At 56.6% G+C, this 26,919-nt stretch overlaps 10 protein-coding genes across 10 annotated transcripts; 4 read left to right on the top strand and 6 right to left on the bottom strand.

Annotated features, from left to right (window-relative positions):
* Positions 1 to 133: 133 nt before the first annotated feature.
* On the top strand, positions 134 to 1,659 carry B0I36DRAFT_385064 (Alpha/Beta hydrolase protein). Its single transcript, XM_046161040.1, has 2 exons — positions 134 to 1,276; positions 1,366 to 1,659. The coding sequence occupies exons 1-2, from the start codon at positions 354 to 356 to the stop codon at positions 1,535 to 1,537; spliced, it is 1,095 nt and encodes a 364-aa protein (XP_046011878.1). The 5' UTR covers positions 134 to 353; the 3' UTR covers positions 1,538 to 1,659.
* Positions 1,660 to 3,852, bottom strand: B0I36DRAFT_291389 (uncharacterized protein). The gene is made up of 2 exons (XM_046151732.1): positions 3,327 to 3,852; positions 1,660 to 3,258 (listed from the first exon to the last, which is right to left on the bottom strand). The coding sequence occupies exons 1-2, from the start codon at positions 3,506 to 3,508 to the stop codon at positions 1,737 to 1,739; spliced, it is 1,704 nt and encodes a 567-aa protein (XP_046011877.1). The 5' UTR covers positions 3,509 to 3,852; the 3' UTR covers positions 1,660 to 1,736.
* A 554-nt stretch (positions 3,853 to 4,406) lies between these two features.
* On the bottom strand, positions 4,407 to 5,670 carry B0I36DRAFT_364109 (metallo-beta-lactamase superfamily protein; the record flags this gene model as incomplete). The annotated part of the gene is made up of 3 exons (XM_046158902.1): positions 4,407 to 5,013; positions 5,116 to 5,256; positions 5,324 to 5,670. The coding sequence occupies 3 exons, from the start codon at positions 5,668 to 5,670 to the stop codon at positions 4,407 to 4,409; spliced, it is 1,095 nt and encodes a 364-aa protein (XP_046011876.1).
* A 509-nt stretch (positions 5,671 to 6,179) lies between these two features.
* On the top strand, positions 6,180 to 11,534 carry B0I36DRAFT_423158 (major facilitator superfamily domain-containing protein). The gene is made up of 7 exons (XM_046162236.1): positions 6,180 to 6,610; positions 6,673 to 6,992; positions 7,085 to 7,797; positions 7,905 to 8,113; positions 8,837 to 8,908; positions 8,992 to 9,849; positions 9,937 to 11,534. Exons 1-7 carry the CDS (start codon positions 6,353 to 6,355, stop codon positions 11,080 to 11,082), a joined length of 3,576 nt encoding a protein of 1,191 aa, XP_046011875.1. The 5' UTR covers positions 6,180 to 6,352; the 3' UTR covers positions 11,083 to 11,534.
* On the bottom strand, positions 11,503 to 13,590 carry B0I36DRAFT_291378 (uncharacterized protein; the record flags this gene model as incomplete). Its single annotated transcript, XM_046151731.1, has 4 exons — positions 11,503 to 12,113; positions 12,202 to 12,821; positions 12,906 to 13,147; positions 13,237 to 13,590. 4 exons carry the CDS (start codon positions 13,588 to 13,590, stop codon positions 11,503 to 11,505), a joined length of 1,827 nt encoding a protein of 608 aa, XP_046011874.1.
* A 434-nt stretch (positions 13,591 to 14,024) lies between these two features.
* B0I36DRAFT_375036 (uncharacterized protein) lies at positions 14,025 to 15,740 on the top strand (the record flags this gene model as incomplete). The annotated part of the gene is made up of 6 exons (XM_046160327.1): positions 14,025 to 14,046; positions 14,490 to 14,870; positions 14,943 to 15,115; positions 15,189 to 15,423; positions 15,562 to 15,665; positions 15,696 to 15,740. The coding sequence occupies 6 exons, from the start codon at positions 14,025 to 14,027 to the stop codon at positions 15,738 to 15,740; spliced, it is 960 nt and encodes a 319-aa protein (XP_046011873.1).
* Positions 15,739 to 17,515, bottom strand: B0I36DRAFT_326064 (putative oxidoreductase). Its single transcript, XM_046154302.1, has 4 exons — positions 17,076 to 17,515; positions 16,916 to 17,014; positions 16,638 to 16,813; positions 15,739 to 16,547 (listed from the first exon to the last, which is right to left on the bottom strand). The coding sequence occupies exons 1-4, from the start codon at positions 17,403 to 17,405 to the stop codon at positions 16,166 to 16,168; spliced, it is 987 nt and encodes a 328-aa protein (XP_046011872.1). The 5' UTR covers positions 17,406 to 17,515; the 3' UTR covers positions 15,739 to 16,165.
* A 235-nt stretch (positions 17,516 to 17,750) lies between these two features.
* B0I36DRAFT_364103 (Intradiol ring-cleavage dioxygenase) lies at positions 17,751 to 20,108 on the top strand (the record flags this gene model as incomplete). Its single annotated transcript, XM_046158901.1, has 3 exons — positions 17,751 to 17,769; positions 19,028 to 19,757; positions 19,832 to 20,108. The coding sequence occupies 3 exons, from the start codon at positions 17,751 to 17,753 to the stop codon at positions 20,106 to 20,108; spliced, it is 1,026 nt and encodes a 341-aa protein (XP_046011871.1).
* Positions 20,109 to 20,491: 383 nt separating this feature from the next.
* Positions 20,492 to 21,253, bottom strand: B0I36DRAFT_364102 (uncharacterized protein; the record flags this gene model as incomplete). Its single annotated transcript, XM_046158900.1, has 1 exon — positions 20,492 to 21,253. The coding sequence occupies one exon, from the start codon at positions 21,251 to 21,253 to the stop codon at positions 20,492 to 20,494; it is 762 nt and encodes a 253-aa protein (XP_046011870.1).
* Positions 21,254 to 22,929: 1,676 nt separating this feature from the next.
* B0I36DRAFT_364101 (uncharacterized protein) lies at positions 22,930 to 23,574 on the bottom strand (the record flags this gene model as incomplete). The annotated part of the gene is made up of 2 exons (XM_046158899.1): positions 22,930 to 23,389; positions 23,465 to 23,574. The coding sequence occupies 2 exons, from the start codon at positions 23,572 to 23,574 to the stop codon at positions 22,930 to 22,932; spliced, it is 570 nt and encodes a 189-aa protein (XP_046011869.1).
* Between the last annotated feature and the right edge of the window lie 3,345 nt (positions 23,575 to 26,919).

Raw genomic sequence — 26,919 nt, 5'->3', positions numbered from 1 at the left:
GCAAACTCTTCATTGGACGGCAAAACGGAAGACCGGAAGTCCCCTTGTCTAGGCCTGTATCCGATAGACCGGTAGAAGTACGCAACGAGGTAGGCATAGAATGGCTGACAAATACGAGCAACCCTTAACAATTCCTCACTTGATCCACCTACCCACCTGCGAAACAATATTCTTCCTGTCCGAGGTTCTCCGTAACCAGGGCTATGTGCTAAGGTGCCCAGGTTCTGCGTGCGGGGAAATCCAAGGTGACGACGTAATAGCCGCCAGAGAGATACAGCGAAACTCGAGGCCATCCACAACTAGGAACATCACAGCGTAGCTTCAAACAGCACCCTGTTTACAATCCATAGACAATGTGCGACTTCTCGGCATATGGCGGCCCCAGCGACGAGTGGCTGGCCCTCGCGGCGCAGCTGCCTCCCCCGCCAGCCACTCAGCGTTCCGTCGCAGACTTGAAACTCGAGATCAACCAACAGCGTGAGCAGAAGGCCCGCGAGGCCATGCAGACGCCGGCTAGCACCATCACCATGGCCGACCATTCGATCACGGCCCGCGACGGGGTGAGCCTCGAGGCTCGCACCTATCGACCTCTCGAGCACAATGGCCACCAGCAGTCGACGACGACACTACCCGTGTATGTCCACCTGCACGGCGGCGGGTTCGCCTTTGGCACGCTGGCGTCTGAGGACGCCATCTGCGCGCGCATCGCCGTCGCCGCGGGGGTGCTCGTGCTCAACGTCAACTACCGCCACACCCCGGAGGCCGTGTATCCGGTTGCCTGGCACGATGCCGAGGATGCCCTCGACTGGCTGCATCGCAACATGGGCTCGCTGGGCGGCGACCCGGCGCGGGTCGTGGTGGGCGGCATCTCGGCCGGGGCGCAGATCATGGCCTCCCTGGTGCTACAGAAAAGCCTTTCACAACAACAGGCTTCGACGTCCTCAGCGTACCCGCCCATCGCCGGCCAGGTCCTCATGATTCCGTGCCTGGTCAACGTGGACTGCTACCAGCCCCAGCTGGCCCGGATGCAAGACCCGGCGCTGTCATCCTACGTCGAGAACGAGTTTGCCCCAATCCTGCCGGTAACGCGCATCCGCGAGTTCGTGGACCTGCTTCAGTTCCCTGAAAATCTCGATCCCTCCGACCTCCTGCTCAACCCGGGCAACGCATCGGTCGAACAGGTGCGCGGCCTGCCACCGACCGTCCTGGGAATCTGTGGGTTGGACCCCTTGCGAGATGAAGGGTTGCTGTACGGCAAACTGTTGACGGAAGCAGGGTAAGTTTGTACACCCTTCCTACTCCAAGAATTTATATCGAGATACGAATTTGGCTGATTTGTGATGGCATCACACTGTGAAAAAACAGCGTTCCGACTGAGACGTACCTGTTTAGAGGCGTCCCACATGGCTACAGGGGCTTCGGTGAGAAGTTGCCAATTGCGTCGGCGCACTGGGACCGGGTGTTGCACGAGGGGATCAAGTGGGTGCTGAGCAATCCTCGGGCCAAGGAGGAGTTTGTGATTCACGACCTCAAGTAACAGCCACGACAAACGTTCCAAGCGTTCGGGAAGACACTGAGAAGGGGAAGTAAATGCTTTGCTATCTGCACGTAGCTAGATCAACAGACATGGCAGCTCCGTGAGACCCTAGAGACATGCAATCTTACTCGATCCCATCTGCTGCCTCGCCTCACCATTTCCACACAACCTCGCTAGCTTCTCTGCAAGCAAAACCACATCACGAGGTGACAAAGTCGGTATACCCACGAGCCCTCACCTCATCACAGCGCCGCCGATATCCCGGGGCAGGCCCGTTGTACCGAGTCATCGAGCGCTTCTGCTTGTGCGCGAGGTTCTTGTTGACGCCCGTCATCCACGAGTCGACCTCGTTGGCGAGAAGGCCCTTGCCGCACTCGTGCACGTGCTCGGTCCAGCTGTCCATGCCCGCGGCCGTCGCCTCGAACGTGGTGACGTTGTGCTCGGCGGCCCACCCCAGCGCGTCGGCCGTCCAGTCGACCGCGTACTCGATGCTGCGCGGGATGTTGCCGAACATCTGGTGCGGGCCCATGATCATGAACATGTTGGGGAAGCCCTGCACCGTCAGGCCCAGGTACGTCCGGATCCCGTCCACCCAGGTGTCGTCCGCGAGGCGCTTGCCGCCCCGGCCGCGGAAGTCGACGGCCCGGAAGGACCCCGTGACGGCGTCGAACCCCGTCGCGTAGATGAGCACGTCGAGCTCGATCTCACTGCCGCCGCCACCGCCGCCGGCCCCATCGTCGCCCTCAAGGTCAAGGGGGCCTGTGAGCTCCACGCCGCGCTGGGTGATGCGCTGGATGGGGTTCTCGCGGACGTCGACAAGGCGGACGTTGGGCTGGTTGAAGATCTCGTAGTAGCCGCTCTCGAGGGGCACGCGGCGCGTGCCGAAGCCGTGGTTGGTCGGGATCAGCTTGGCGGCCAGCGCCGGGTCGCGGATGCGCTGGCGGATCTTGTTGGCGTGGAAGTCGCTGTACAGCCGGTTGGCCTCGCGGTTCGTGTAGATGTCCCCGGAGACGGCGAGCACCTTGGTGAAGCCCGGCTGCGCGTACAGGTGCTCCCAGCACGCCTCGCGCTCCTCGGGCGTCATGTCGAAGACGCTGCGCGGGTCGCCCGCGTGGATGAAGCACGCGTACGAGTCGAGGCACTGCTTGAAGATGGTTGGGTAGCGCGCCCGGATCGATGCCATCTCGGCCTCGTCGATGCGTGTGTTGCGCAGAGGTGCTGTCCAGTTGGGGGTCCGCTGGAAGACGGTCAGGTGGCCTGCCGTCTTGCCAATCTCCTGGATCGTCTGGATCCCCGTCGCCCCCGTACCGATGATGCCCACCCGCTTGCCTGCCAGGTCGCCCTCCTTGTAGCTCGAAGGCCACCTTGACGTGTGCCACGAGGCTCCGGCAAAATCGTTGACGCCGGGAATGTTGGGCAGCGTGGCTTCGTTGAGGATGCCCATGGCCGTCACGAGATAACGGGTGCTGTATGTCCGGCCTTCGCTGTCCGTCAGCAGCCACGAGTTCGTGTCATCCTGGAAATGTGCAGACCGGATCCGTGTATCGAACTGCATGTCTCTGCGCAGGTCGAACTTGTCGGTCAGGAATTGTGCGTAACGCAGGGTCTCGGCCTGTGGCGAGAAGTGTTCCGTCCAGTCCCACTCATCAAGGACATCTTGTGAGAAAGAGAAGATGTACGAGTAGCTCTCCGAGTCAAACCGCGCCCCAGGGTAGCGATTCCTATCACAAGAGCGGCAGATGGTTAGCCCAGATGGTCTCTGTGTCGGTCGAGCGTCCTGACGACTTACCAGAACCATGTGCCTCCTTCTCCAGAGCCTGCCTCGAGCACTCTCACTCTCAAGCCCAGCTGTCTCGTCCGGTAGAGCGAGTATATGCCGCTCAGTCCAGCGCCCACAATCAAGACATCGTAGTCGAGCGCCGCGTTGGCCGCATTGAAGGCTTCACGCCTCGTGTCCTCTGCCACAGCCATTCTCGATGGTTGCAAGGCTGCTGCTGCTGGATGCAGGGGTTTGGCCGGTTTCTTCCTTCACCTTGTCCTGGTGTGGCGCTTTGGAGCGAGAGATATCCCAATGACCTCAGTATGTGCAAGCGCCAATGTGTGCTGAAGCTGCGAACCCCTTTCGCTGAGCTCGAGCGTCCGAAAGCGACTTTTGTGTGAGCTGCATCATCAGCGGACGTGGTGGAAATGGCGACATTGTTCAACATTCTCCACGACTCCGGGCCCGCACCACCCGGCCTTACCCCAAATTCCCTGTCCAGCCAGAGCGAAGAGGAAGGAAAGAGGGGGGGCGGGCCCTGACGGTTACTCGTCTGGAACGAAGCAAGTCCAGCAGCCGGGATCCGAGTCACACGGCGAATCAGCCGTCACGCTTGGCTTCACGGACTTTGGCCAAGTGTGGCAGCGCTAAACGAGATGGGTCCAGGGTTTCACGCTCGATGGCGCACTAACGAAGGCTATCAAGCTAGCGGTTAAGCCAACTTTGGATTGCCGGGAGCCGCTGGCAGGTGGATGGGTTGCGCTGTCCCGGGCACCAAGGAATTCTTTGGGGCACATTAGGAACACTGCCTAGAAGTGGTAATACCGCTCTATCATCTCTGTGTGTTCTCATCTGGTTTGGGTAGACCTTTGCCGAGTTGTCTTCAGTGGCGTGTCGAGCAACACATCGTCACGCCTAATCGGGCACGGCAGAGAGGCGTGCCTCTCCAACAGAGATCGGGTAGCCGCAACAACAATGCGGCTAGCCAATATCGTCCTGGAACACTTTGGCAAATGCCTGACCGCCACGGATCTGGTTCACTGAGGAGCTTGGATATCAGGAGTTCCGCTGTTCATTCAGATAGTGCGTTGGTACCAGACAAAATACTGCCTATGCTAGCCCTTTGGCCTTCCAATACGGCTCAAGATCCCGCAAGAATGCCCACTTTAGCGTCTGACCAAGACCCCGTGCCTTCCAGTCATTCAGACTCTCGGGAAAATGCGGTGCCCCATCTCTCACGGTGGAATCGTGAGCAATAATGACAAATACATCCTCGTGGCAGTCAAACTCTTGTAGATGGCCGAGCGTGGTGATGGCAAGGGGTATATCGTGGCCAAAGGTCATGTCATACAAGGCATCGTCCGGAGCCCTGCCCCTGGACCTCTGGAGTTCGGCAAAGGCAGAGCCAGGGCATAGGCACGACGACAAGGACGAGGATGAGCACGGATGGGGCCGGATCTCGCCTGGCAGCGGCAGGTGTGGCGAAGGGCGCAAGATGCCGGCGTAGTGGCATGCATCTCCACCAAGTAGCACAAACGTGGATGCCGTGTCCGGGCCGGCGGGCGTGGTTCTGGCCAGGCCGCACATGTGCCCGATTGCGTGGCCAGGCGTGTCGAGCAAGTAGAAGGACCCATCGCCAAAGTAGTCGAATGCTGGGAGCTTGCCGATTTGCAGGCATTGTGGGCCGTCGAACCGGATCTCGCGGAGATTGCGGCCTCTGAACCGGGGATAAGGTCAGAGAGTGCAAGTGGTCAGCTGGTAGCGTCACGGGTTGTGGCTTTGAAGATATTGCTCTTAGTGAAGGCGGCTTGCTACTTACGTATAGTCGCTCTCCTGGATAGGGGACTTCGGATTGGCTGGTGCACCTGGAAGCATTGCCGACTTGAATCCGGAACCCACAACGAGGTCTGTTGTTGAAGGGAAACTGGAGGGATCGCCGATGTGATCCCAGTGCCAGTGACTTGGCAAGCCATGTTGTTAGCACAGCTCTGAGAATTGTCACGTCAGAAAAACAGCGCGTGGCTTACCTCCAGATGACTGCCTCGATAGAACTGGGCGCTATGCCGGCCTCTTCGAGGATTTCCACCACGTTGTGAGTGACCTCGATGTTGTACTTTGTAGTCGGGATGTATTCGGCCACAGATGGCGCGTAGTTGCTGTAGTCTTTGCGAATACCAAGATCAAACACGAGTCGTCTCCCGGAAGGGTGCTCGAGCAAAAAGGAAAGAGAAGGCGAAGACTTGAATGTATCAAGGCCGGGCACCGGCGGGGCCATGAACCGTTGCAAAATCGCGGGTCCAAAGTTGACGGGATTGAGAAGCCTCACCGTCACAACCTGTTCGCCGGCAGGGAGTTGAACTGAATGTGTCTCCATGATGCTCAGACTGGACGAGGTCGTCGTTACTGACTGTGACTTGGGTTGCCGCTTGGATCGTGATGCGACCATGCGCAATTTACAACACAGAGTATTCAACCGTATGGTATCTTGACGATGTGTTTGGAGATTCGGCCGATGCGGGGACGTTCACAGCGGCAGTGGAGCCAAGTCGAGCCTGGAGCTCAACCTGGGTTGAGACTCGATTGCAACCGCGCCTGGCGTGGCGCGTTCGGCAGTCCACATTGAGCTAGGCCGCCAAGCCGGCATCTACAGAACGCAGTCCCTTGCGTTCCCTCGTGCCAAGTGAATTAGAGCTCCCCACACACCTCTGGGGCTGGCCGCCGCCGAGCTTCTGGACAGAATCCAGAGTTCTGGGCCAGGCAGGGGTCTGACCTCATCCGTGTGGCCGCAATTTCAGGAGCTTCCCCACGGGGTGTGCGCGGCTGTTAGAAACCGTGTCTGGGGTAAAATGACCAACTTGACGCCTCGATCATCGTGACGCTACGCGTCCATGATACCTATAACAGCCCCAGACCCGGACGAGTGGCACGATATGCACGGCTCCGGGACCTCCTGGACCTCCTGGACCTTCCTTGTCTTGCATCAGATCTATCTGGCTGTTTCCCTCACCCCATCTTGCCACATCTTGGTTGTGACTTGCTAGTACGCCGACGCGAACATGTCTGACCACGAGAAGACGTCCGCTATCGGCGTGGAGCAGGCCGAGACAGACACCAACCCCGTCACCAAGTCGCAGACTGTTGACACGCTCCACCACGATGAGGGCCTGCGGGTGCTCGCCAATTACAATGGCGATCCTCACTGGGAAGAGTCCGAGGAGAAGAAGCTTCGCCGCAAGGTCGACTGGAAACTGATGCCAGTTCTTTGCGTGACCTACGGCTTGCAGTACTACGACAAGGCCATGCTCTCACAAGCTGTATGTCCGCCATCCCCTGGCCCTCTCACTGTACCACTCTTACTGACTGAAGTGACTGGCAGGCGCTCTTCGGTCTCAGAACTGATCTTGAGCTGACTGTGGGAGACCGGTATTCCTTCTCGGCTGCCATCTTCTACCTGGGCTTCATCATTGGTGCCTATCCGGCCATGTGGCTTGCTCAGCGCTATCCCATTGACCGCGTTGCGTCGGGGCTTGTGGTCGTCTGGGGCATCTGCCTGATCCTCACGTCCGCTTGCACTTCCTGGCAAGGGCTGTACGCGCAGCGTTTCTTCCTTGGTTTCCTGGAAAGTGGCATCAGCCCTCTCTTCATGCTCATCGTCGGCTCATGGTACCGGAAGAATGAGCAGGCGCTCCGGATGGGGTAAGTGAAACCCGGTTACCACTAAAAGCCAGGCACAGAAGCATCCCTTGCTCCAAACCGGCGCTAATATGGTTATTCCCTGTGTCTTGTAGGATCTGGTACAGCTGCACTGGCTATGCCTCGTGTGTCTCTCCGCTCATCAACTACGGGCTTGGTCTGATCAACGGCGGCGTGTCGTCCTGGCGCTATATGTACTACTTTGCCGGCGCGCTTACCATTGTGTGGGGTGCCTTGCTGTACTTCATCCTGCCCCCGGACCCTGTCCACGCCAAGGGCTTCGACGAGCGCGAGCGCTACATTCTTGTCAGTCGCCTGCGTACTAACAATGCAGGTGTCCGCAACACGCACTTCAAGTTTGAGCAAGTTGTGGAGCTGCTCCTGGACCTCAAGTTCTGGATCGTCTTCAGCATCGGGTTCCTCTCCATGATTAGCAACGGGCCCATCTCGACCTTCATCCCCATCATCATCAACGGGTTTGGATTCACGACGCTCCAGTCTCTCCTCCTGGTGATCCCCGCCGGCGCGTACGCCGGCACGCTGCAGCTCCTGCTGCCTTACCTGGCGTACAAGCACAACGGACTGCGATCCTCCCTCATTCTCCTTGCGCAGCTCGGGACCACGCTCGCGGCTCTGCTACTCTGGCTGCTTCCCTTGTCTGCCAAGGGAGCTTTGCTGTTTGCCTGCTATATCCTACCCTCTGTGGGAGGTGGATATGCCGTGCTCATGGGTCTTTCCATCGCCAACACGGCGGGTTACACCAAGCGCTCGGTGCAGTCCTCGGGCCTGTATATCGGCTACTGCCTCGGTAAGTCACACCGCCCCGAACGAACCTGTATCCCCAAAAGCCAGCCCACTTCCGTCTTGCACTCAAAATAGCTCGCGCTGACTGAATGGAATTGGGACAATAACCAGGCAACTTTGTGGGACCTCTGGTGTTCAAGAAGGAAGATGCACCGCGCTACCCGAGCGGCTTCCTCATCGTAGTCATCACTGCGCTCATCGCGGGCCTCCTGGCGCCGGTATACCGCCTACTGTGCATGTGGGACAACAAGCGCCGCGACAAGGCCGGAGTCATGGAGGGTTTCGATAATGCGTACGACGACGACCTCACCGATGTCAAGGTACGTTGCTTAATGGAGACTGTCGCGCATTTACTTTCTGCGGGAGCTTGGGATATGGTGGTCTAACATATTGTGCAATTCTACAGAACCCTCAGTTCCGTTATATTCTCTAATGGCAGGTCGGGAAGGCTTCCCACGCTTTAATTTTGGGCCAGATTAGTATGGAAAGTCGAGAAGCGGTTTAGGCTTGGTTTCTGTATTGGGTGGGCTTTGAGTAGCTGTAGTCGAGTCCGTAGTGAGGAAATGTTCTTTGTATGCTTCAAATGCCCCGATATTACCTGTGGAGTGACGAGCACTAGGCCGGGCCATCGATAAAATATAACAGAATTGAGTACCTGATAAGAAGCAGCCACGAGTGCCTCTCCGTGCGGTGAACATGTCGAGTTAAAACGGCAAGGGTGGACGGCCGTGAGGGCGATCCAGCAGCCAGGGGTAATGGGGATGGATCGGATGTCTCGAGACGCCCCGGCCTCCCCAGAATTCTGCATGAGCGGGACGATCCCGGAAGCTGCGGGGAAATGGCTGCTCAGCCGTGAATCTCCGCAGTCACAGGGGGTGGTTACACAGGGTCCTCCTCCCCACAGCCCCTAAAGGCCCAGTAGGAGGACGTGCCGAGCGGCGTCCTTCTCCATTCTTTTCTTCTCCCCAAACACCTCCTCGCTTCCCCCTCCACAGACCATGGCGGACACCACCTTTGAGTGGATGCCGTTCAGCGGCCCGCAGCGGTCCAAGCGCAAACGCGCCGAGCTCGTCTGCGTCGCCTGCCACGCAAAGAAGGTCAAGTGTGATCTCCAGGTACGCAGGCGTCCGTCCTCTTCCTGCTCCGCTGCGCGTCTCCTTGCTGGCTACACGCGCTAATAAGTCTCTGCCGTGGACAGGCCCGAAGCAAGCGAGGCTTTGCAGACTGCACCGCCTGTGGAACGACAGCAAGAGAATGCACCGTCCGCACATCGCGCCGCGGCAGGTGGCAGCAGCGGTCTGCCCCGAGATCACAGAACGACGGAGCAGCACCGAGTGATGTCGGCGTGGTCGCTGCGGCCCCATTGCCACCAGCAGAGCCGCCATCCTGCGATCCTCCTCCTCCTCCGCCTCTTCCGCCTCCGCAAGCCGCTGGTCCCGCCACAGCAACGCCGCAATCACAGCACTCCCAGACGAGCAACAGCCAGACTCTTACCGGCGACGTAGACACGGGGTTTCTGCAAGTGTACCGCGTCGAGAACCAGTCAGATGCTCAGCGACAGGAGCTTGAAACCTGCCTGGAGCAGCGGCAGCACATGGCCCAACCATGTCCCATCGACGAGGAGCTCCAACAGAGCTTCAGCGAGACCTATTGGGAAAACTGCTACGCTTGGTGCCCAGTCATCGATCGGGAAAGGCTATTTGACGACGTGGCCAATTCACAACTGCTCGCGTACGCTCTGGCTCTCGCATCTAGCCACATCCAACCGCCACTGGTGCCGCACGAGGGCCCTGCCACCTACTACAAGAAAGCAAGAGAGCTCCTCTACGGTGACGAGGAGCCGGACAAGCTCACCGAGCTCCGGGCCATCGCTCTCTTCTACTGGTGGGCTCCTAGGGCCCCCACGATAGCGCATCGGCACTCTTCCTGGTGGTGGACCTCGGTCATCATCAGGCAAGCTCAGCAGATGAGCCTGCATCGCGAGCCACGTCCCGACCACGCAATAGCGGACCAGTACGAGCTCAGCCTCCGTCGCAGAGTCTGGTGGACTGCATTTGTGAGTTCCATTTTCCAATCCCTCTCTACTCCATCCCGCTTCATTCATGCGGCGTGTCCATGCTGATGTCCTTTTGGCTGTGCGCAGGCAAGAGAGCGCCTCACGGCTCTGTGCCAAAGCAAGCCATGCATCATTGACCCTGCAGACTGCAACATCTTAGAGCCGACACTGGCAGACTTCGCCCGGGACGCGGGCTCACAGAAAAAAGGCTCCATATTCATCCACTGGGTCAGGCTTTGTGCCATTATCGGCGACATTGCCAAAGCACTATCTCGGACGGCTCAGAGCTCACCACCACGGCCGTTTCCTCATGATCTACGCCAGCGGCTCATTGACTGGATCCAATCGCTCCCTCCAGCTCTCCAATTGCCCATAGGGTCCGCGCGAACCGTGAGCTTTGACCGCGACGTCCACCAGCTTCACCTGCCATATCTCACAACCATCATCGTCCTCCACCTGCAGCGGTCAGCCCACGCTCTCCCGCAGGCCCTCCCCCCGGCCATACTCGCCGCCTCTTGCATCGCCCGCATCCTCAAGGATACGCTGGCGCGCGGCAACACGCGCTTCCTCATGGCCATTACCTGCTGGTACGCGGCAACGGCCTTCACCGCCCTACTGCAGGCCTGCCGCATCGCACACCTGTCCAGAGATGCCAACGAGTGTCTCGACATTCTGGTCCGCGCGGTCGAGCAGCTGCAGCACATGTGGGGAACCGCGAACGTGATCCGCCAGGGCTTCACGCGGCTCCGCGAGCAGTCGGAATCTTACAACAAGCCGTTCCAATCCAACTCTGCAGCGGCCATGGCGGCACAGCTTGGGGGTGGAGCAGCAGCAAACATTACTTCTATAGGCGGCGGCACAAATGGCCTCACAAATGGCCCCCCCGGCAACGACGGCCGTAATGTGTGCGCCGGTGTTGTTTCCGCCATGGGCGATGCGGCGTCGTCGTCCTTCGGCTCCGCGGCGGTGGTCCCAGCACCGCCGACGGTGGCGGGCTTCCACGACCTCATGGGCGAGGATTTCGACTGGACCGAGCTGTTCCCCTTTGTGACCCGCGCAACTGGCGGCATCGCCGACAGTCTCCTCGGGGATCGCGAGCAGGGCATCCCCACACGCGGCCTGCCTTCGCCGGAGAACATGCTGTTCCAGGACACCCTGATGACGCAGTACCAGAACCTGCTGGAGCCGTTTGGGGACTACTTCTTCAATATCCCGTATATGGGCTTGGGGTGATTGTGAAAAGAGGAGATACTTTGTTTTTAGGACTCTGGCAGGGTGTGTGCGGGTCTCTCGCTATGCGGTTTGGAAAAGCGGGTGTTGGGTGTTCAGCGGTGTTTTCTGGGGCTTTGAAAAAGGCATGCTTGGCGTACCCAGGTGGCGGTGCACAGCGTATTGCCCTTGATTTTGATGAAATGCAAAGATTATGGTTTATTAGGTTGAAAGCGGAAAACGTCGAAGATACATTCAACTCGAAGTCCCCTTCTCTTTCACTTTCTAGGCTCTAATGCTCGTGATGACCATCGGGAGCATACCGTGGTCTCAGGATACTCCACACTGGCCGCCCTCATATGAGAACTCCGGAAATTTCGTCGGGTATGGAGAAAACAGTAGACAAATAAACGGCAGAAATGCTTGAATACGAGATCAGACTTCTTACGCCACCACCTTCTCCTTCTTCTTCCCACCTTCCTCCTGCGGCGCCTTGTCCGCAAGCTCGACATACCACGACAGGTCGCTGTCCTGGTCCATCTCGAACGCGGTGAAGCCGTTGCCCATGAACCTCATCGGGTTGGCCGTGTTGTACGTGATATCAAAGTCCTCGCCTCGGATCTCTGAGAGCATGCGCTGGAACAGGTGCGCGCTGCCGCCAAAGAGGGCCGTCACGCGGCCGTCGGACCGCCCGCGCTTGTACCACGAGCTGCAGCTCGAGGTCCACACGAGCGTCTGGTGGACCTGGTCCGAGTAACGGATGAAGGCGTCGACGACGCTGCGTTTCGGGGACACGTGCTTGATGTCCTCGGTCGCCATCTTGCGGATCCACTTGGCAAAGTAGTCGCCCGTCCAGTTGAGCGACTCGACCAGCGAGCCGTGCCCGCCCAGGCAGTTGGGCCCCATCATCATGAAGTAGTTGGGGAAGTCGGGCGTCGCAACCGAGATGTACGACTCTGGGTCGTCCAGCCAGCGCGTCGCCAGGTCCACGCCGCCTTGGCCGATCAGGGGGTACCGGGGGCGGTGCGAGACGTCGAAGCCGGTGGCACAGACGACTGGAGGCCGATGGGCAGTTAGTTTTAGAAGGTGTATCTTGGGGAGTTGGGGTGGGATCTGGAGGTTTGGCAAGCGGCTGCTACTTACTGACGTCGCATTCATAGGTCTTGCCGTCTGCCGTATGGACGGCGTGGTCACTGACGCTTGTGATGGCGCTGTTTGTGAGATGGCAGTTCGGACGGAGGAACGACTCGAGATAGCCCGGGCCGGGTGTGATACGGCGACAGCCGAGATCCCACTTCGGGATCAGCATCTCGCACAGTTCCGGGTCGTGGTTGAGCTTGGCGGCCATCTGCTCAGAGGCAAGGCGCATGCCCTCGCGGTTGGTCTCGCCCTTGCGGAAGATGTAGAACGATTTGTTGGTGCGCGTCACGATGCCCTTGCGGTGCGCTAGATGCGCCTCTGGGCTGGCTTTGAACCTCTCCCGCTCCTCGGCCGTGTATGCCGGGTTCAAGTCGTCGCTCTCACGGCCCAGGTGCTTGGATGGCGGCGCCCGGTAGTACACCCATGCCGGGCCCCGGATGAAGTTCTTCACGTCCGTCCCCGGCAGCTTGGCCATCTGCGGCACAATCTGAATCCCCGAAGATCCGTTGCCGATCACTGCGATCCGCTTGCCCGAGTAGTCGTAGTTGTGGTCCCATGCGGCCGAGTGCGTGATGTGGCCCTTGAAGTCGCGGAGTCCTGGTATCGAAGGCCAGCTCTCGTGTCTGCGTGGTGCGGGAGGAGGCCAAGGTGAGCGTTTCGGTCGTTGTGACAGCCAAGGGGCAAAGGCTCTGGGGTGTTCTACTCACACTAATACACCTTGTGCTGAAATGAGGACGTGGCAGTACTCGTCTCGCCGTTCACCCTTGTGCTCGACCGTCACTCTCCACTGGCCCGTCTCTTCTAGCCACCGGGCCTCGACAACCTTTGTGCTCAGTTGGAGATCGCGATCGAGATTCCACTTCTTGACCGTGGCCTTCATGTATGCAAGGATGTCGGCGCCACTGGCATAAAATCGCGCCCAGTCCGGGTTGGGATCAAATGGGAAAGCCTAATACAGGGGTGCGGTCAGTCGGTGAGAATTTCGAGCAGAAGTTACCATCCCAGGGTATAATGAGTGGGATAGAGAAAAGCACTTACGTAGATGTGCGCCGGGACATCGCACTGGACGCCTGGGTAATCGTTCACCAGCCAGGTGCCGCCAATGTCGTCGCGGGCCTCGAAGATGGTGTGCTCGACAATATCCCGAAGGTCTGGGAAGCGATGCTGGAACTTGTGCGCCATCAGCAGGCCAGAAAAGCCCGCGCCAATGGTAAAGACTTTGATCTTGCGCGGTGTATAGGCATACTCGCTCGCCAGGCGGAATGGATCGTCGACGCTGTCGCTGTTTATGTCGATGTGGATGCCGCTCGTTTCGTGGGAAGCAGCACCATTTTGCGGGCGGACGTCAATGTGTGGTATCTCGGGAAGTTCAGGAGGCGGTATTGGTGTCATGCTGTCTCCATTTGCATTTGTTATGGCAGCATTGCATTCTGCCTGGAGGATTGCCGAAGGCAAATCGCCAGAGGCAGTCATGGCTACGATGGTGGCGGAGAAGTTGTGGGGAGGTGATTCTTAGCCAGACAAGCTCTGACGGGCGGAGTCTGCGAACGATTGAAACAGAAGCAAGACAATGTTGACGGCATGGGGACTCCAAAGACTCAGGGAACTGCTTGGAACTCTGGACCTTAAGATTTCCAGACATTGGCCGCTGACAAGGGTGTGGGGTAATAATCTCCTCTGCCCAATTCCCGGTCTTCGTCTGCCATTACAACTGCTTACCAAGGGGTGTCTTTGACAGGCCTGGCTTAGCTCGTAGCGAGCGGGATAACGCCGCCGTCTCCTGGGCCGGCCGGGTTCACCATCAGAAGCTGGCTGCTGCTGCCGGAATGGTGATGGGTCGTACCCACAGCACGCCGCCGGCACCACGGTGGTTGCTTGGTGGAGGCTCTCGGCTGTGCTGGCTAGGCCCGAAGAGGCATTGCCGTGCCGAGCCGGCGTAAACTCGCATCTCCATCTCTGTAGGCAGCCAGCCGGCCAGCCTCGCAGGGTGACCTCCCCGCATTCCGGGGTTACCCCACAGCAGCTACAGCAGGGGCCTCAGAGGAGCGAGCTGCTGGCCAAACCAGGGTCTGGGCCGATGTACGGAGTGCTCAAGTGAATGCGAGCAATGGAATGGAGATGGCCGAGTCCCGTGGCCATATACATCTGTAACCAAGTCCTTCGTGGACTACCATCTGTATGGTATTGTCCAGATCAGAAAAATTATTTACTAGTAGTACTGCGGCTGCGGCTGAGTCAAAGTTTGATTCGGACTACAAACGCAGACATGACACCCCTTGCACGATACCAAGACAATGGGCCTGTCGACCACACGGTCGTGCCCGACCGTGCCAGCCTGCGCGGCAAGTCGATAATCGTGACGGGCGGTGCCAACGGCATGGGCGAGGTCATGGTGCGGCAGTTTGTCGATGCTGGTGCCTTTGTCACTTTCGGTGACGTCAACGAGAGGGGCCGCGAGATCGAGGCGGAGCTCAACAATGCTGCAACAACACCGGCAGGAGACAAGACCAAGAAGAGATGTGTCTTTGTCAAATGCGACATTCGCGACTGGGATGATCAGAAGCGCATGTTCGAGACGGCAAAGGCGGAGAGCCCAGCGAACAGCGTTGATGTCGTCATTGCCAACGCCGGCATCAGCCGGAGTTCCGGAGACAGCTTGTGGAATCTCGATGGTGAGCAGATCTTCCGTAACGTCTAGACCCTGGATTGTCGTTGTCTGAGTGCTGACATTGTATTGCCTGCAGACCCCGAAGGGGAACCAACCAAGCCAGATCTGAAGATCCTCAAGGTCAATATTGACGGAACTTTCTACACATGGAAACTGGCAGTACATTATTTCAGAAAGCAGCCCGATGTGCCGGAGCGCGACCGGTGTTTCATCATCACAGGAAGCATGGTCACGTGGATAGACTCTCCGGTAAGCAAACCCGCCTGAAAATCGCGAGCGTGCACAACTCACATACTGATCCCGTTCGAACCTCTTTATGTAGGGCAACTGGGAGTACACCGCAACCAAGTATGCGCTGCGGGGCTTTATGCGCACGGCGCGCCGCTCGTCATATGAGCAGGGCATCCGCATCGCCTACGTGGCGCCCTGCTGGATCAAGAGCGCCATTCGTACTGCCGAGTACGAGAAATGGCTCATTGAGCGCGGCGTCGAGTTTGGCGAGACGGAGGATTGTGGCAACTGCATGATGCGCATCGCGTGTGACAAGAGCATCAATGGTAAGTCCACTGGTTCTTTGTTCACCTGCCATATCCTCTTCTACCACCATCTCTCAGCCCAGCATTCATCTGCTCGGATATGGCCCTGGGAAATGTCTTCAAGTTCTGGATGGAGCCGTGCTAACATTCCCGCTTTAGGACGTTCGCTCATGATCACACCCCGGAGTGTCGTCCCGCAGGGCTTTATGGATGTAGACCGAGACGACTACAGAGACACACCAGAGGATGCGTACATGAAAAAAGTGCAAGAATCGCAGCTGGTAGTCATTGAGGACAAATGGCGTGACGATTACAAGGTCAGGGTTTACAAGGATTAAATGTTATCCGCCATGAGCTCGCTACTTGGCCGCCAGGAAGATGAAGCGGCTGGTGGGCTACCTGCGACTGGTCAATCATGCCATGGAAACGGTTTTGGTTGTCAGTACACATAGACTCTATCTATTTTGCACTCTGCGCGATGAGAGCCTGACACTGAAAGATGAGCAACAACTTCGACCCATTTCAACAAACTTGGTCCGTGGAGGGCATTGGACATGAGATGTATACCCAGATTTCCCGGGCAGCCAGTAGTGGTTGCTAGCGTTTGTTCACGTTTGGTCGTTACGTGTCTATGTTAGTGCGAGGCTGCTCTGACTTAATCCAAGTGGAAACATATTCAGAACGCGACTGAAACGTAATTTCATCAGCAAAGTTCTTACAAAATCAGTAGACAACTGATTCCAGATGTTCAACACTGCGCTTTTCACAACATGTCCCCCCTGACCACCTTTACACCCTCCCATAGCTCCTCTATCAGCTGCAGTACATCCTGTTCAGCGATCGGTCCCTTCTCGAGATATTCCATCGTCTGAACGGCCTGCTCAGTCCTGCTTGCTCCCATGATGATCCCATCTCCATGCTCATTGCTGAGCATCGAGTGATGTGCGACCCAACGGATGGCGACTTCGTTCGGTGTCATGTCGTGCTTCTTCAGGGCCTCTTGAAACCTCGCCATGGCTTTAAAGAGGTCCTCTTGAGAGTATATCTTTGTGATTATCGGACCGATTTTCGTGCTGCTGTCAAAGCGAGTGCCTGCCGTGTTGTTGGCGAGCAGGTTCCCAGTCAGAAAGCCCGCAGCGAGAGGTCTGAGCCAGAAGAACAAGCCAGTGTCAATAGTGTGCCAATCAAAAAGACGGTTTAAAACAATGATAAGATTAACAGAGGACTAGTCCTACCCATAACCGTTGAAGGCGATGCCGTGAGCGCGGAGGAGCGGCAGCAACCGTGTTTCCACACCCCGTGTAATCAAGTTGTATTGCCCTTGGTAGCAGACTGGCTTTGGCCAATTGTTCTCCTCGCAAAGATGCAAGACTTTCTCGAGAACTTCTGGCGACATATTTGAGATTCCCCACTGGAGTCGCATTATCGGTCAGCCTGTTGTGTACTTTCGTACCACCTCACGAGATTGATAGACAGGACTAAGTGAGAACGAAGTCTGCGCAAATATGCTTACCGCTCTGCATCGTCCTTGGTCAATCTGCGCTTTGAAACCTTGGATCTGCTCCTCCAGCGGTGTCGCTGGGTCCGCGCGATGAACGTGAAGCACGTTGATCTGCCAGGATCAGAGCGTCTTAGCGAAACATGCATCCGAGCCTTTTATTGCGCCCACGTACCTTTCCCGTCTGCAGGCGCTTCAGACTTGCGCTGCAGCTCTCATTGATCTTTTCTAATGTCAGGTCCCCGCTGCCGTCATTCCTCGTGTCGGTGTACACCTTCGTGTCGACGTCAAACTTGAGGCCGACATCGCCTGTCTCGCCGATGATCTGCTCGGCCCGGCCGGGCTGGAGCGGCGGGTAGCGCGCGCCAGAATCCAACCGGTGGACGCCATGGGCTTTCAATGCGCGGAGGACCTCTGCTGCTGCTCCACCGTCCTGAATGGGCGAGGCCTCGCTACCAAACGCCGCTGTGCCAAAGATCAGCTGTGGTGGCTTTGATTGTGCCATGGTTTGGGCGACTACTTGGCTGAGCTCAATTGGCTCTCTTCTGAACAGGCGTTGTTGTTGACTTGACTCTTGTGATCTTGCACAAAGTCTCAACTGTTTGGAGGTGAGGCGGCGCAGTGCTTAAGTAGCGAAGCTGACAAATAGTATGGCCCCTCCGGAATTGGAATGTCTTTGGACGAGCGGCATGTGAACCGCATGAGGGCAGTCCGCTGATCCCCGCACTAGTATACTGCAATCTGACGTGAGCGCTTGTCCTTGATAAGGCCACGATCCAGGACAGGCAAGTCGATATGGTCAAATGCTGATTGGGAAGCCTCTGAACACGGCGCATGAATATGGGAAGCCATGCTCAACACTGGTCTGCGTATGTAATACAAGCCGCATTGCGTTTCTGGTTGATACAAGAATATTGCTGTCTACGAATGGAGCCAGCCTGTCGACAGCAGTGTGCTCGCACCGTCTTGTATAGCATTACCAACGCCCCACAGAGTTCGGAGCGTCATTGCGCCGGCTGCTCATCCAGTCACTGTTGTTGTCGCAAGTAGCTACACAGGAATGGACTGCACTGCACATCTACCGCCCACTGAGAGCTGACGCCGCCATGATATCTGGCGCCGGTGACTTTGAATCAGATCAAAGCTCGGCTCGGGACGTGGAGATGTTGTCGCAGTGAAGATACTTGTAGCCGTGGTCAGCAGCCGCGATTATCCTAATCCTGGGTTTCATCTAATGCTCTTAAACGTTGACACTAGCCTCGCAGCGGTGGCACAACAGATCTGAATTTCCCAAGGTTAGGTTGTACGTGAGACTTTTTGATGTACAACACATGTACAAGTGCAGTACGTCCGTCTGTTTGAGCTCATGAATACTGAAGCTCCGAGCAGGCTTTGATGATCTTTGGGGGACGACACATGGAGGACACGAACTAGTGCAGCGTTGAGGAGGTTCTCGTCTCGTTGGGCTAGATCTCAGGCTCTCGAGTCGTGTGGCTCTTCCGATTGGGATCTGTCTGAGCAAGAGGGCACAATACTTACATGAGCAGGTCACATAGTATAGTGGAGTAGCTGTGACAGAGAACACACTGGGCGGTTGCAGGAGCGCTTGGCGAGGCTTAGTTTGAGGAAGCATACGTAACGAAGGCCGTCGGCCTACACTTTGGGCACCGATCGCCATAGGCTCGTCTTGCTGTAGGATCCACATCAGGTCAGCCATTTGCCCTCGGGGCAGCGGCATTTGAAATTGGACTGCTGCCAGTGACGCACACCATGATTGTGCTGGGGCACAGATTATAGTTGCCAGTCCGCGGCACTATGATACATCTCCCCATGACTAAGGCTGACGAATGATGACAACCGCGGGCCATCCCCACATGCTGTGGGGTCGGCAGGCGTCGTCGGCAGCGGGTTCATGTGGGGAAAGGCAACCCCAATCCCAATGTCGAATCGTGAGGGGTCATCAACAACAACGACAACAACAACACATAATAAGGCCTTCTACAACCCATTGATACACGCACACATCTCTCCTCTGCCTGCAGACAGCCCAGAGCAGCGGATCTTAGGCTCCTCAAACCCACAGCCATGGCAGACCAGAACCCTCCCCCCAGGACTCGACCGGCGCAGAGCCATCCGCCCCAGTGCTCAACTTCAAAGACCTCACCACCGCCAATATCACCCCCAACGTACTCGCCATCAACTCGTCCTGCGCCAACCCGCGCACAAAATTCCTCATCGACCGCCTCGTCACCCACCTCCACGACTACGCCCGCGAGACCCGCCTCACCCAGGCCGAGTGGGCCACCGCCATCCAGTTCCTCGTCGAGGCCGGCCAGATCAGCAACGCCTCGCGGCAGGAGCTCATCCTGCTCTCGGACATCCTAGGCCTATCGGTGCTCGTGGACGGCATCGACCACCCGACCCCCAAGGGTGCCACCGAGGGCACAGTCCTGGGGCCGTTCCACGTCGACAATGTGGCCTCCACGGGAGAGACGGAGCTGGGCGGGGCGATATCCCACGACGACGAAGGAGAAGGGTTGCTGGTCGTCGGCACCGTCAAGGACACGCAAGGTAACCCAATCTCCGGGGTCGAAATCGACGTGTGGGAGACAGACTCGAAGGGATTTTATGACGTGCAGTACAAGGACCGCGAGCCCGACAAGTTTGACGGCAGGGCCGTGCTCAAGAGTGACGACCAGGGCCGGTTCTGGTTCAGGGCCATCGTGCCCGTGCCGTACCCGATCCCCGACGATGGGCCAGTGGGCAGGCTTCTGAAGGGCACTTTGAAGAGGCACGTCTGGAGACCTGCCCATATGCATTTCCTATTCAAGAAGGAGGGTTGGGAGCCATTGATCACGTAAGTCGATTGTCATTTTTTGTGTCCCCTTGCTTGAGCACGGCTAAATTGCTGACTTGCCACAAAATCGCCAGAGCGCTTTACGTTCGGGGCTCGCCGTACGAGACCACCGACGCTGTGTTTGGTGTCAAGGAGTCCCTCATCGTGGACATCGGCAAGGTCTCTGACCGGCAGGGCTTCGCCGAGGAGTACGGCGCGTCTCCCGACATGAAGCTCTTGACGTACGATTTTGTCCTCGCGGGGATCCAGGAAACGGCCGACCTGCGCAGGACAGAGGCTCAGAAGGTTGCGGACGCGGACCCTTCACTCGGGGTCAAGGTTTTGGACAACGGGGTGCTCGTGCGCAAGTGAGATTCTTGCAGTGGCCCCAGGTTCTGCTATGTTTTTTTCTTTTGGCCTTCTGCTGTACTTGTTCTATGGTTCACGTGTAAATATACTGTCTCAATGGCCGCTACGTCTTGTCTATGGATGCCTGAGTGGAAGTCTTTGTATCTGCAATGTCACACGCGTGAAAGTCCAACCAGTGGATCTGAGTGATGATAAGGCGTGCTTGTCGTGGTTTATGTAGTGGTCATCGCATGTTTCATCGCATGATGACTCCAGCCCATATTTTACCGCGTGTATTACTTATGCTGCCACTCTTCGACATCATAAACGTTCAACAGCGCCTTTGCTGCCGAAAAGGTGTCCGTTCCGGCTAAGCTGGAGTCGCTATCTCCAAGTCTGTCCCATAATCACTCCTCAGTCATCCCACGCCGCCTCGCCTGCCACAGTCCCTCTACATACGCCTTGAGCTCCCCGCCCTGCCGATCGAACAGCACCTGCAACCGCGGCTGGTACGACCTGATGTAATCCGAGATCGCCCCCTCATAATAGGTCTCGTACGAGACATAGCGCGTCCACTCCTCCCCGTCCTCGTCGCCCTCCACCGGCGTCAAGATGTTCGGATGCTCCGCGACCACAAACTCGCCCTCGACGTAGGAATCCGACCGCCACGCGTTCATCAGGTACCGGTAGTGGGGGGCGTCGTCGTCGTCGTTGTCGTCCCCGCCCGTAGGCGGCGAGGGCGGCGCGCGCAGCACCGTGACGATCTCCTGGCTCTCGCCGACGGTCGGGTCGTCGTCGCCGTTCATCCCCGCGACCACGAAGTTCATGGGCATGCCCACGTACACATCGTTTGGCGTGGTGGTCACGTTGGGGGGCAAGTTGAACACGGACGTGACAAAGGTGTTCCAGAGGTGGTAGCTGTTGTAGTCGATCAGGGCGTAGTACACGAACGAGGGCGGCGCGTAGATCGTGAGCTCGGCGCACATCATCCAGCTGCGGTTCTCGGCGCCGTAAGTCGGCGTGGGCAGGGTCGCGAGAGGGTCATCGGGAGAGCAGTGATACATGGCCCAGTCGAAGTCGTCGCGCGGCGTGTGATGCGGGAGAGCGGAAATCGTTGCTGTCGCGATGGTGGTATACCACAAGATGGCGGTCCTCGTCGTGAGCTTCATGGTGGCTGAGATGGTTAGGAGAAATGCTGTTGCGCAACGGTGCCAGGTCTTTTGGCAGCTCGAGGGACCATGTGGAAGGAATTTATCCCCCAGCATTTCCAAGGAGCTTGATCAATCCTTGTCTTATACTGCAGAATATGTATGCAGCCCAGGCATGTGCACTTCCTGAAGAGGATTGTGATTGGTCCCAACTATGATGAAGTCTCGCCTGAATCTGTCTCGTGGGTTGCACTGCATTCAGCTTCTCCGCACCTGCTATTCTCGGCTGGGCAAATTCGCCTATCCTGATTGTAGGCGGCCGCTTGCACCTATCATATTCTCACGCCGGCTCTGTTCACTATTCAGTGGTAGTAATTTGGGTAGCCCCTTGTCAATGGCCGTCTTACACCGTGTATTTCAGACAGGGCGGTAAGTTTCATGAGGGTTCATCCTGCATTGGAAACCCAGTTAGATATCACGAAAAACCATCGCGAATGAAGCTTGCACCGTTGACAAGCGCATCAGGGGCTACTCGCCATTGATCGATAGACACTGTATCTCTGCGGGTGGTTGGCTATGTGACATACAAAGTTTTACGAGGAGCTGGATATTGCTGACACCATCGGAATATCTTGGCGCTTCGGGTGCAACAAAAGTTCGGAAGAACATCTTTTCAGCTGATTCTTTCAGCAATCGCTGACTCTCGTGCTAGCGTCATCCATTATCAAGTAATATAGCTATATATCTGCAAATGCGTCCCATGCAAGCTCAGTGGACAATCGTGTATCAAATCTGTCAATTGGTCTTTTCCAGCTCTGCCTGAGCGCGCCACGACGCATCATCACCCAGACCCGAAGCAATTAGTGTCCGGAACAAGCCCAGAGATACCGCGCAGACTGTTGTACTGCCGCCTGTAACTACGCAGCCACCCATCATGCACAATACTATCAAATCCTCCTTCGCCATAGCGGCCACAACAATGCACCTAGCTCTATCAGCCTTCGCCCATGCAATCTTGGTCTCTCCAGCCACACACTGCGAATCTCAAAACAGCGAGGACCTCGAGCTCAGAACATTCGATAGTCGGAGCGTGAACTTCTCGGGGTGCGTCCATATATCGAAAGCGTGGGACAAGGCTCGCAATTCACGAACTTTCACCGTGTCGGACGAGCCGTGCAACCTCGCGCGTGTCAGGTTTGGCGGGCGGCAGTGGGACAACGACGACTTTGTATCGGAGCGCCAGCTTGCCATGTTCCGAGCATCGTCATAACGGCGCCGCTCGGCGCGCTGTTAAGCTAATCGTAAGGGGTCCCGAGTAGACCACGGCTCAGAGCAACCGGGCGGAGATGACGGAAAATGGCAGAAAGCCATTCGTAAGGAGGTTTCTAGTAGCGAGGACGATGGGCTCGTTGTAACGTAGGCGCTGAACGAGCCGCGAACACGAATGAAGGAGATTTTCAGAGTGATTACCGATTATATTGCTGTTTATTCCACAAGTAACACTCACTCGGAAATATCAGAGTATGGAAGTCAGCCCTCAACTAGCGACTTACTATCTAGAATGACTCAATAATTGTCCCTGTTGCGCTACTCTCGCCTCTGCAGATGGTGCTACTTCCTCGCCCGGCATAAGGATACAAGCAAGTGCCAGTCTCACCAATTCATCAAGCTATGCTCCTAGCGGACATTCTCCCAGTTCAGACCCTTGACGCAGCCGACTCTGCCTCCTGTGAATCTGCTACCGTCGACTTCTTGTGGCCCTGTTCCGCCGCGGTCTGTTTTCCGTGGCGTTGATCCTTCGGTACGTACCCGCCCAGCCCACACGCAGCGTACTGCGGCATGATGTCGTCGTACGAGCGCTCAGTCCCGATGAGGACCACGACAGAGTACGTGGTGACGGTCAGCGAGTAGAGCTCGCACCCGCCCCGGCTGAAGAAGTCGCCCAGCTTGACCACATATGAAGTGACGTCGCCGGAGACGTACGCGTCACGGAGGATGTAAAACGCATCCTGACGCGGGATGACCCAGGAGTTGTGCCAGTACACGTCGATTGTTGGTGGACCCGTGCGACAATGGTCGCCCTCTTGGAGTTTTCTCACGCGACCTTCTTTGAAGTCGTTATATTTGCCATCCACAATGGGATAGCCGGTCGTAGTCCTGGCTCCGTGAGTTTACGTCAGTGGAGGCTAGCGCAAAGAGCATTCGGACTGAAGGAAGATGACTTGCCAGAACTGGTTGATTCGGGGAGTCTTGGACTCGCGTAACTCCTGCTGCATCTCCTCCGGCAACTCCTTTGGGATGTGAAACGGGTCGGATCTGATGCGATCCCACTCTGTCGCCATTTTTCGCTACGGTTTATTCCTTGTGCGGCAGGGTACACTTGTTGAAGAGAGAAGAGCGTGGAGAGAGGGTGGTAGCTACCACAGCTCACAAAACGAGAGAAAGAGGTACCAAAGGATGCGTTTTACCTGCCATCCGTCTACGTCGTCATGGAGTTGAAATCAGCCAATGGAAACAGGTATAAAGATCTACACCGTGACCAACTGCGCCAAGAGGTAGCATTTGAGAGCGGGTTCCGGTCTGGCTCATTTTGCTGATACGCCCTCCAATCAACTGCCTTCGTCGATGACACGCAGGCAAGCCCTCCTGTGCAGAACTTGCTTGAACCATGTCAGCAACTGCATCATTAGATATCATTTGAGCGTTGGCCCATGGAGTGACCTTTGGGGGCGCCCACAGTCACCGTTACGCAAAAACAAGTGCAGCGAGCCTGGTAGTACGCCTCCTTCTGGCTAAATTCCACCAATAGGAAAACTGTATTATTTGTTGAGAGAACAAGACCCGAGGAAGTGGTGGCGGATGAAGCTTCCACCGCACGATCATGGGACCAGCCAGAAGCATTCGTTGCGCCCTCTCTTGGGCCGCTTCACAGGTCTCTCGCCCCTGATCGCGACTCGGACAGGGTTGGTATCTTGGTCGTGTTGAGAGCTCGGTCTGACAGGGAGCAGGGTAATCTGCGAGTAACTCGCGCATCCGGGCGGCTATAAGTACATGCGTCTGTGCCCGTTGTGCTGGCATTTCCATCCATCCGATTTTTTCATCCGCATAGCTCCTCTCACGCGAGCATTAAGTTGTCCAAGACGCTTTTTACTATTTGAAATCACGCGCGCCGGTCAAGATACAGCCAGGCTATATATCACAATGAAGGTAAAGTTGAACATTCTTCGACTGCTGGTCAGCTACTTACATACAGCCAGGCGCCTACCATAAGATACTCCATCTTTGGCACCCTCCTGGTGTCAGTTTCGATTGGTCTTGCTGTGCCGCTTGACTCGGACGTCACTGGGACGGTATCCAAGAAACGAGGCACGACAGTTTCGCCCGGATGGCTACGTATATCACTGCAGAAACTCCGTAATTCAGACAATATGTGAAAGAGACTGGGGTGCACGTTGCCACCAGACCGCTGGCTATGCGTACTCGAACTATGACGCTCTCTGTGCCAAAAAGCCAGATTGCTACTGCGAAGCGATTATCGTCTGCGAGATCTGCAAGGGAGATGGTGGAGACCAGACTGAGGCCGTAGACGCATCGGAGAATGTTGCTGAAACTGTTCAGTAGCTCACTACATGTACCATCAATAGTTCGCTGCCAATTCCATGAATCCAGGATTCCAATCTCACCAGAGCGATACTTGTGTCCTTGCTACTCAACCTAAATCTGGCTCTGATCTGTGCTCCTACCTCGGTTTAATTGCGACAAGTATGGGCATCGAGATGCCGCAGGGGCAACGGGGTGATGGTGACGATGGAGTTTATCAGCTAGCAAGCTGAATATTGGCGGTCACGGGCAATCTCGGCCTGAGCAGGCGATCATGTTGTTTCTTTCAGTCCGCATGGCGAACTCGATCCAGCTTTGGTCTGCACTCTCTTGTTTCAGCCGCCCCGTCCTTCTCACTCTCGAATGATGGGCAAGACCTTTGTACTACGTAGACAGACTTTACTGGATGGGAGAGCTGTCAAGGCATCCGAGCGCGGGCGTTAGACGCAATCAGGTCCATCGCGAAAGAATGCTGCTGGAAGCAGATTCGAAGCTGCATTATCTATGATGCGGTCCGCTCCGGTGTTGTACATGCATAAATACTTATGCATGCGATGCGTCCACGCTCCACGACCTTGTCCTCATCCCCCCCATGTCGGGGACTAAATACCCCTGCACAGATCGTCGAAGCCTTAAGCGCCCAAAGTGACGGCTGGTGCCGCACGTGGACCCTCCAAGAGCGAGGACATTGGGGCTTTGTGCCGTGTGCCTGCGCCTTCACCACATCTCTTTGTGTGAACAGCGGGCCGTTCCTGTCAACAAAGCAAGTCGTCAAGTAGCCAGTGCAGTCTCCGCACAGCTTGAAAGCAATTTACTTCAGGCGCGCAGTTCCTTGGGCGCGATACCAATGCAGGCTACAGGAGAGAACAAAGCAAGGCCTTGAAGCTTCTCGTCGCCCCCTTGCATCCCTGTCCTTGTTGGTTGGTTGGTTGGTTGGTTGTGCGCTTGCAGACTGCAGACTGCATGGCCAAGGGCAAGGGTGCAGGCGGGAACAAAGAAGTCAAAGAGATGTCCACCCCACCAACCGCTGGGCTCTTTGTCTCCTTCGTGGGAGGAATCGCTGAGCAGAGATATCCACAACAAAGAGAAATCAAGTCAAAGAAGGGCACGATGAGAATCGTGCTCGAATTAGAGACAAAGAGGATGGAATCTATATTAACAATTCGCTGCATCGCCCGAAAAGTGTCAATGTTTCTGTTCCAGACTTCCAACGCACAGACGACGCGGTATAGATCGCAAGCGACGAACGTGATACACTAAGCTTTACATCCCCGGTCCCAATCACGAACGAAAACCTGGTTCGCCCTTCACAGACTAGCCTATCAACAGGCCTGGTGTGTACTCCATAAGCGGTGCCCCTGCAGCCTGCCTTGTTGGTCACACGTTAGCTGCAGGTGCTCTGCGGCGTCACGGGCTCACCTGTGCAGAAATCAGCTATGTTGGCCGATTTATGCAGAGCCGCGACAAACCTGCGATAACGGTTTCTTGTAGGCGGAATCCCCGTTTTCGACTGAAGAAGTGCAATCTGAGGGAGGTCCAAAAGCTCTTCTGGAAATGGGGCATTGAGCGATCTCTTGTGGTGGAAGAAGGAGTACGTAATACAATCAGGATGTCCAGCACGGTTAGTTTGAATGTTTTTTGATGCTGACTCACCGATTCCTAGGAGGAAGAGGACATTCTGACAATCTTTTCACGTACGCGATTGATACAGGTAAGACCGTTGTCACTTCCACGTGTCATGAGCTGCGCTAATCCGCGATATTAGAAGCAATGTCAGGAGCTTGGTGCGTATGAACGATAATGCAACATGTGGCACGTTTCGGGTCGGCAGAAAAGACGGCGCTCAATATCAATGCCGATTAGTCACCTCGTTTCCGGTTGCACGATGCAGCTTCGGAGATCGTAACCCAAAATACAGTGGCTCGGACACCCCACGAAATAAATTGCTTTGCCGGGCCCTGATTGGCCTCTTCCCAAAACAGACTGGTGACAAATATGCTGCACAGGGTTGTTTTTATGCTGGCGTTCCAATATTTAAAACCAATGCTCCAAATCCTCCACGTATTCTGCTCTGGCCAGGTGACGCC

The sequence above is a fragment of the Microdochium trichocladiopsis genome, assembly GCF_020744255.1.
Source record: "Microdochium trichocladiopsis strain MPI-CAGE-CH-0230 chromosome Unknown B0I36scaffold_6, whole genome shotgun sequence".
NCBI classification, from domain to species: Eukaryota; Fungi; Ascomycota; class Sordariomycetes; order Xylariales; family Microdochiaceae; genus Microdochium; species Microdochium trichocladiopsis.
This window is presented reverse-complemented; position numbering and strand designations above follow the sequence as displayed.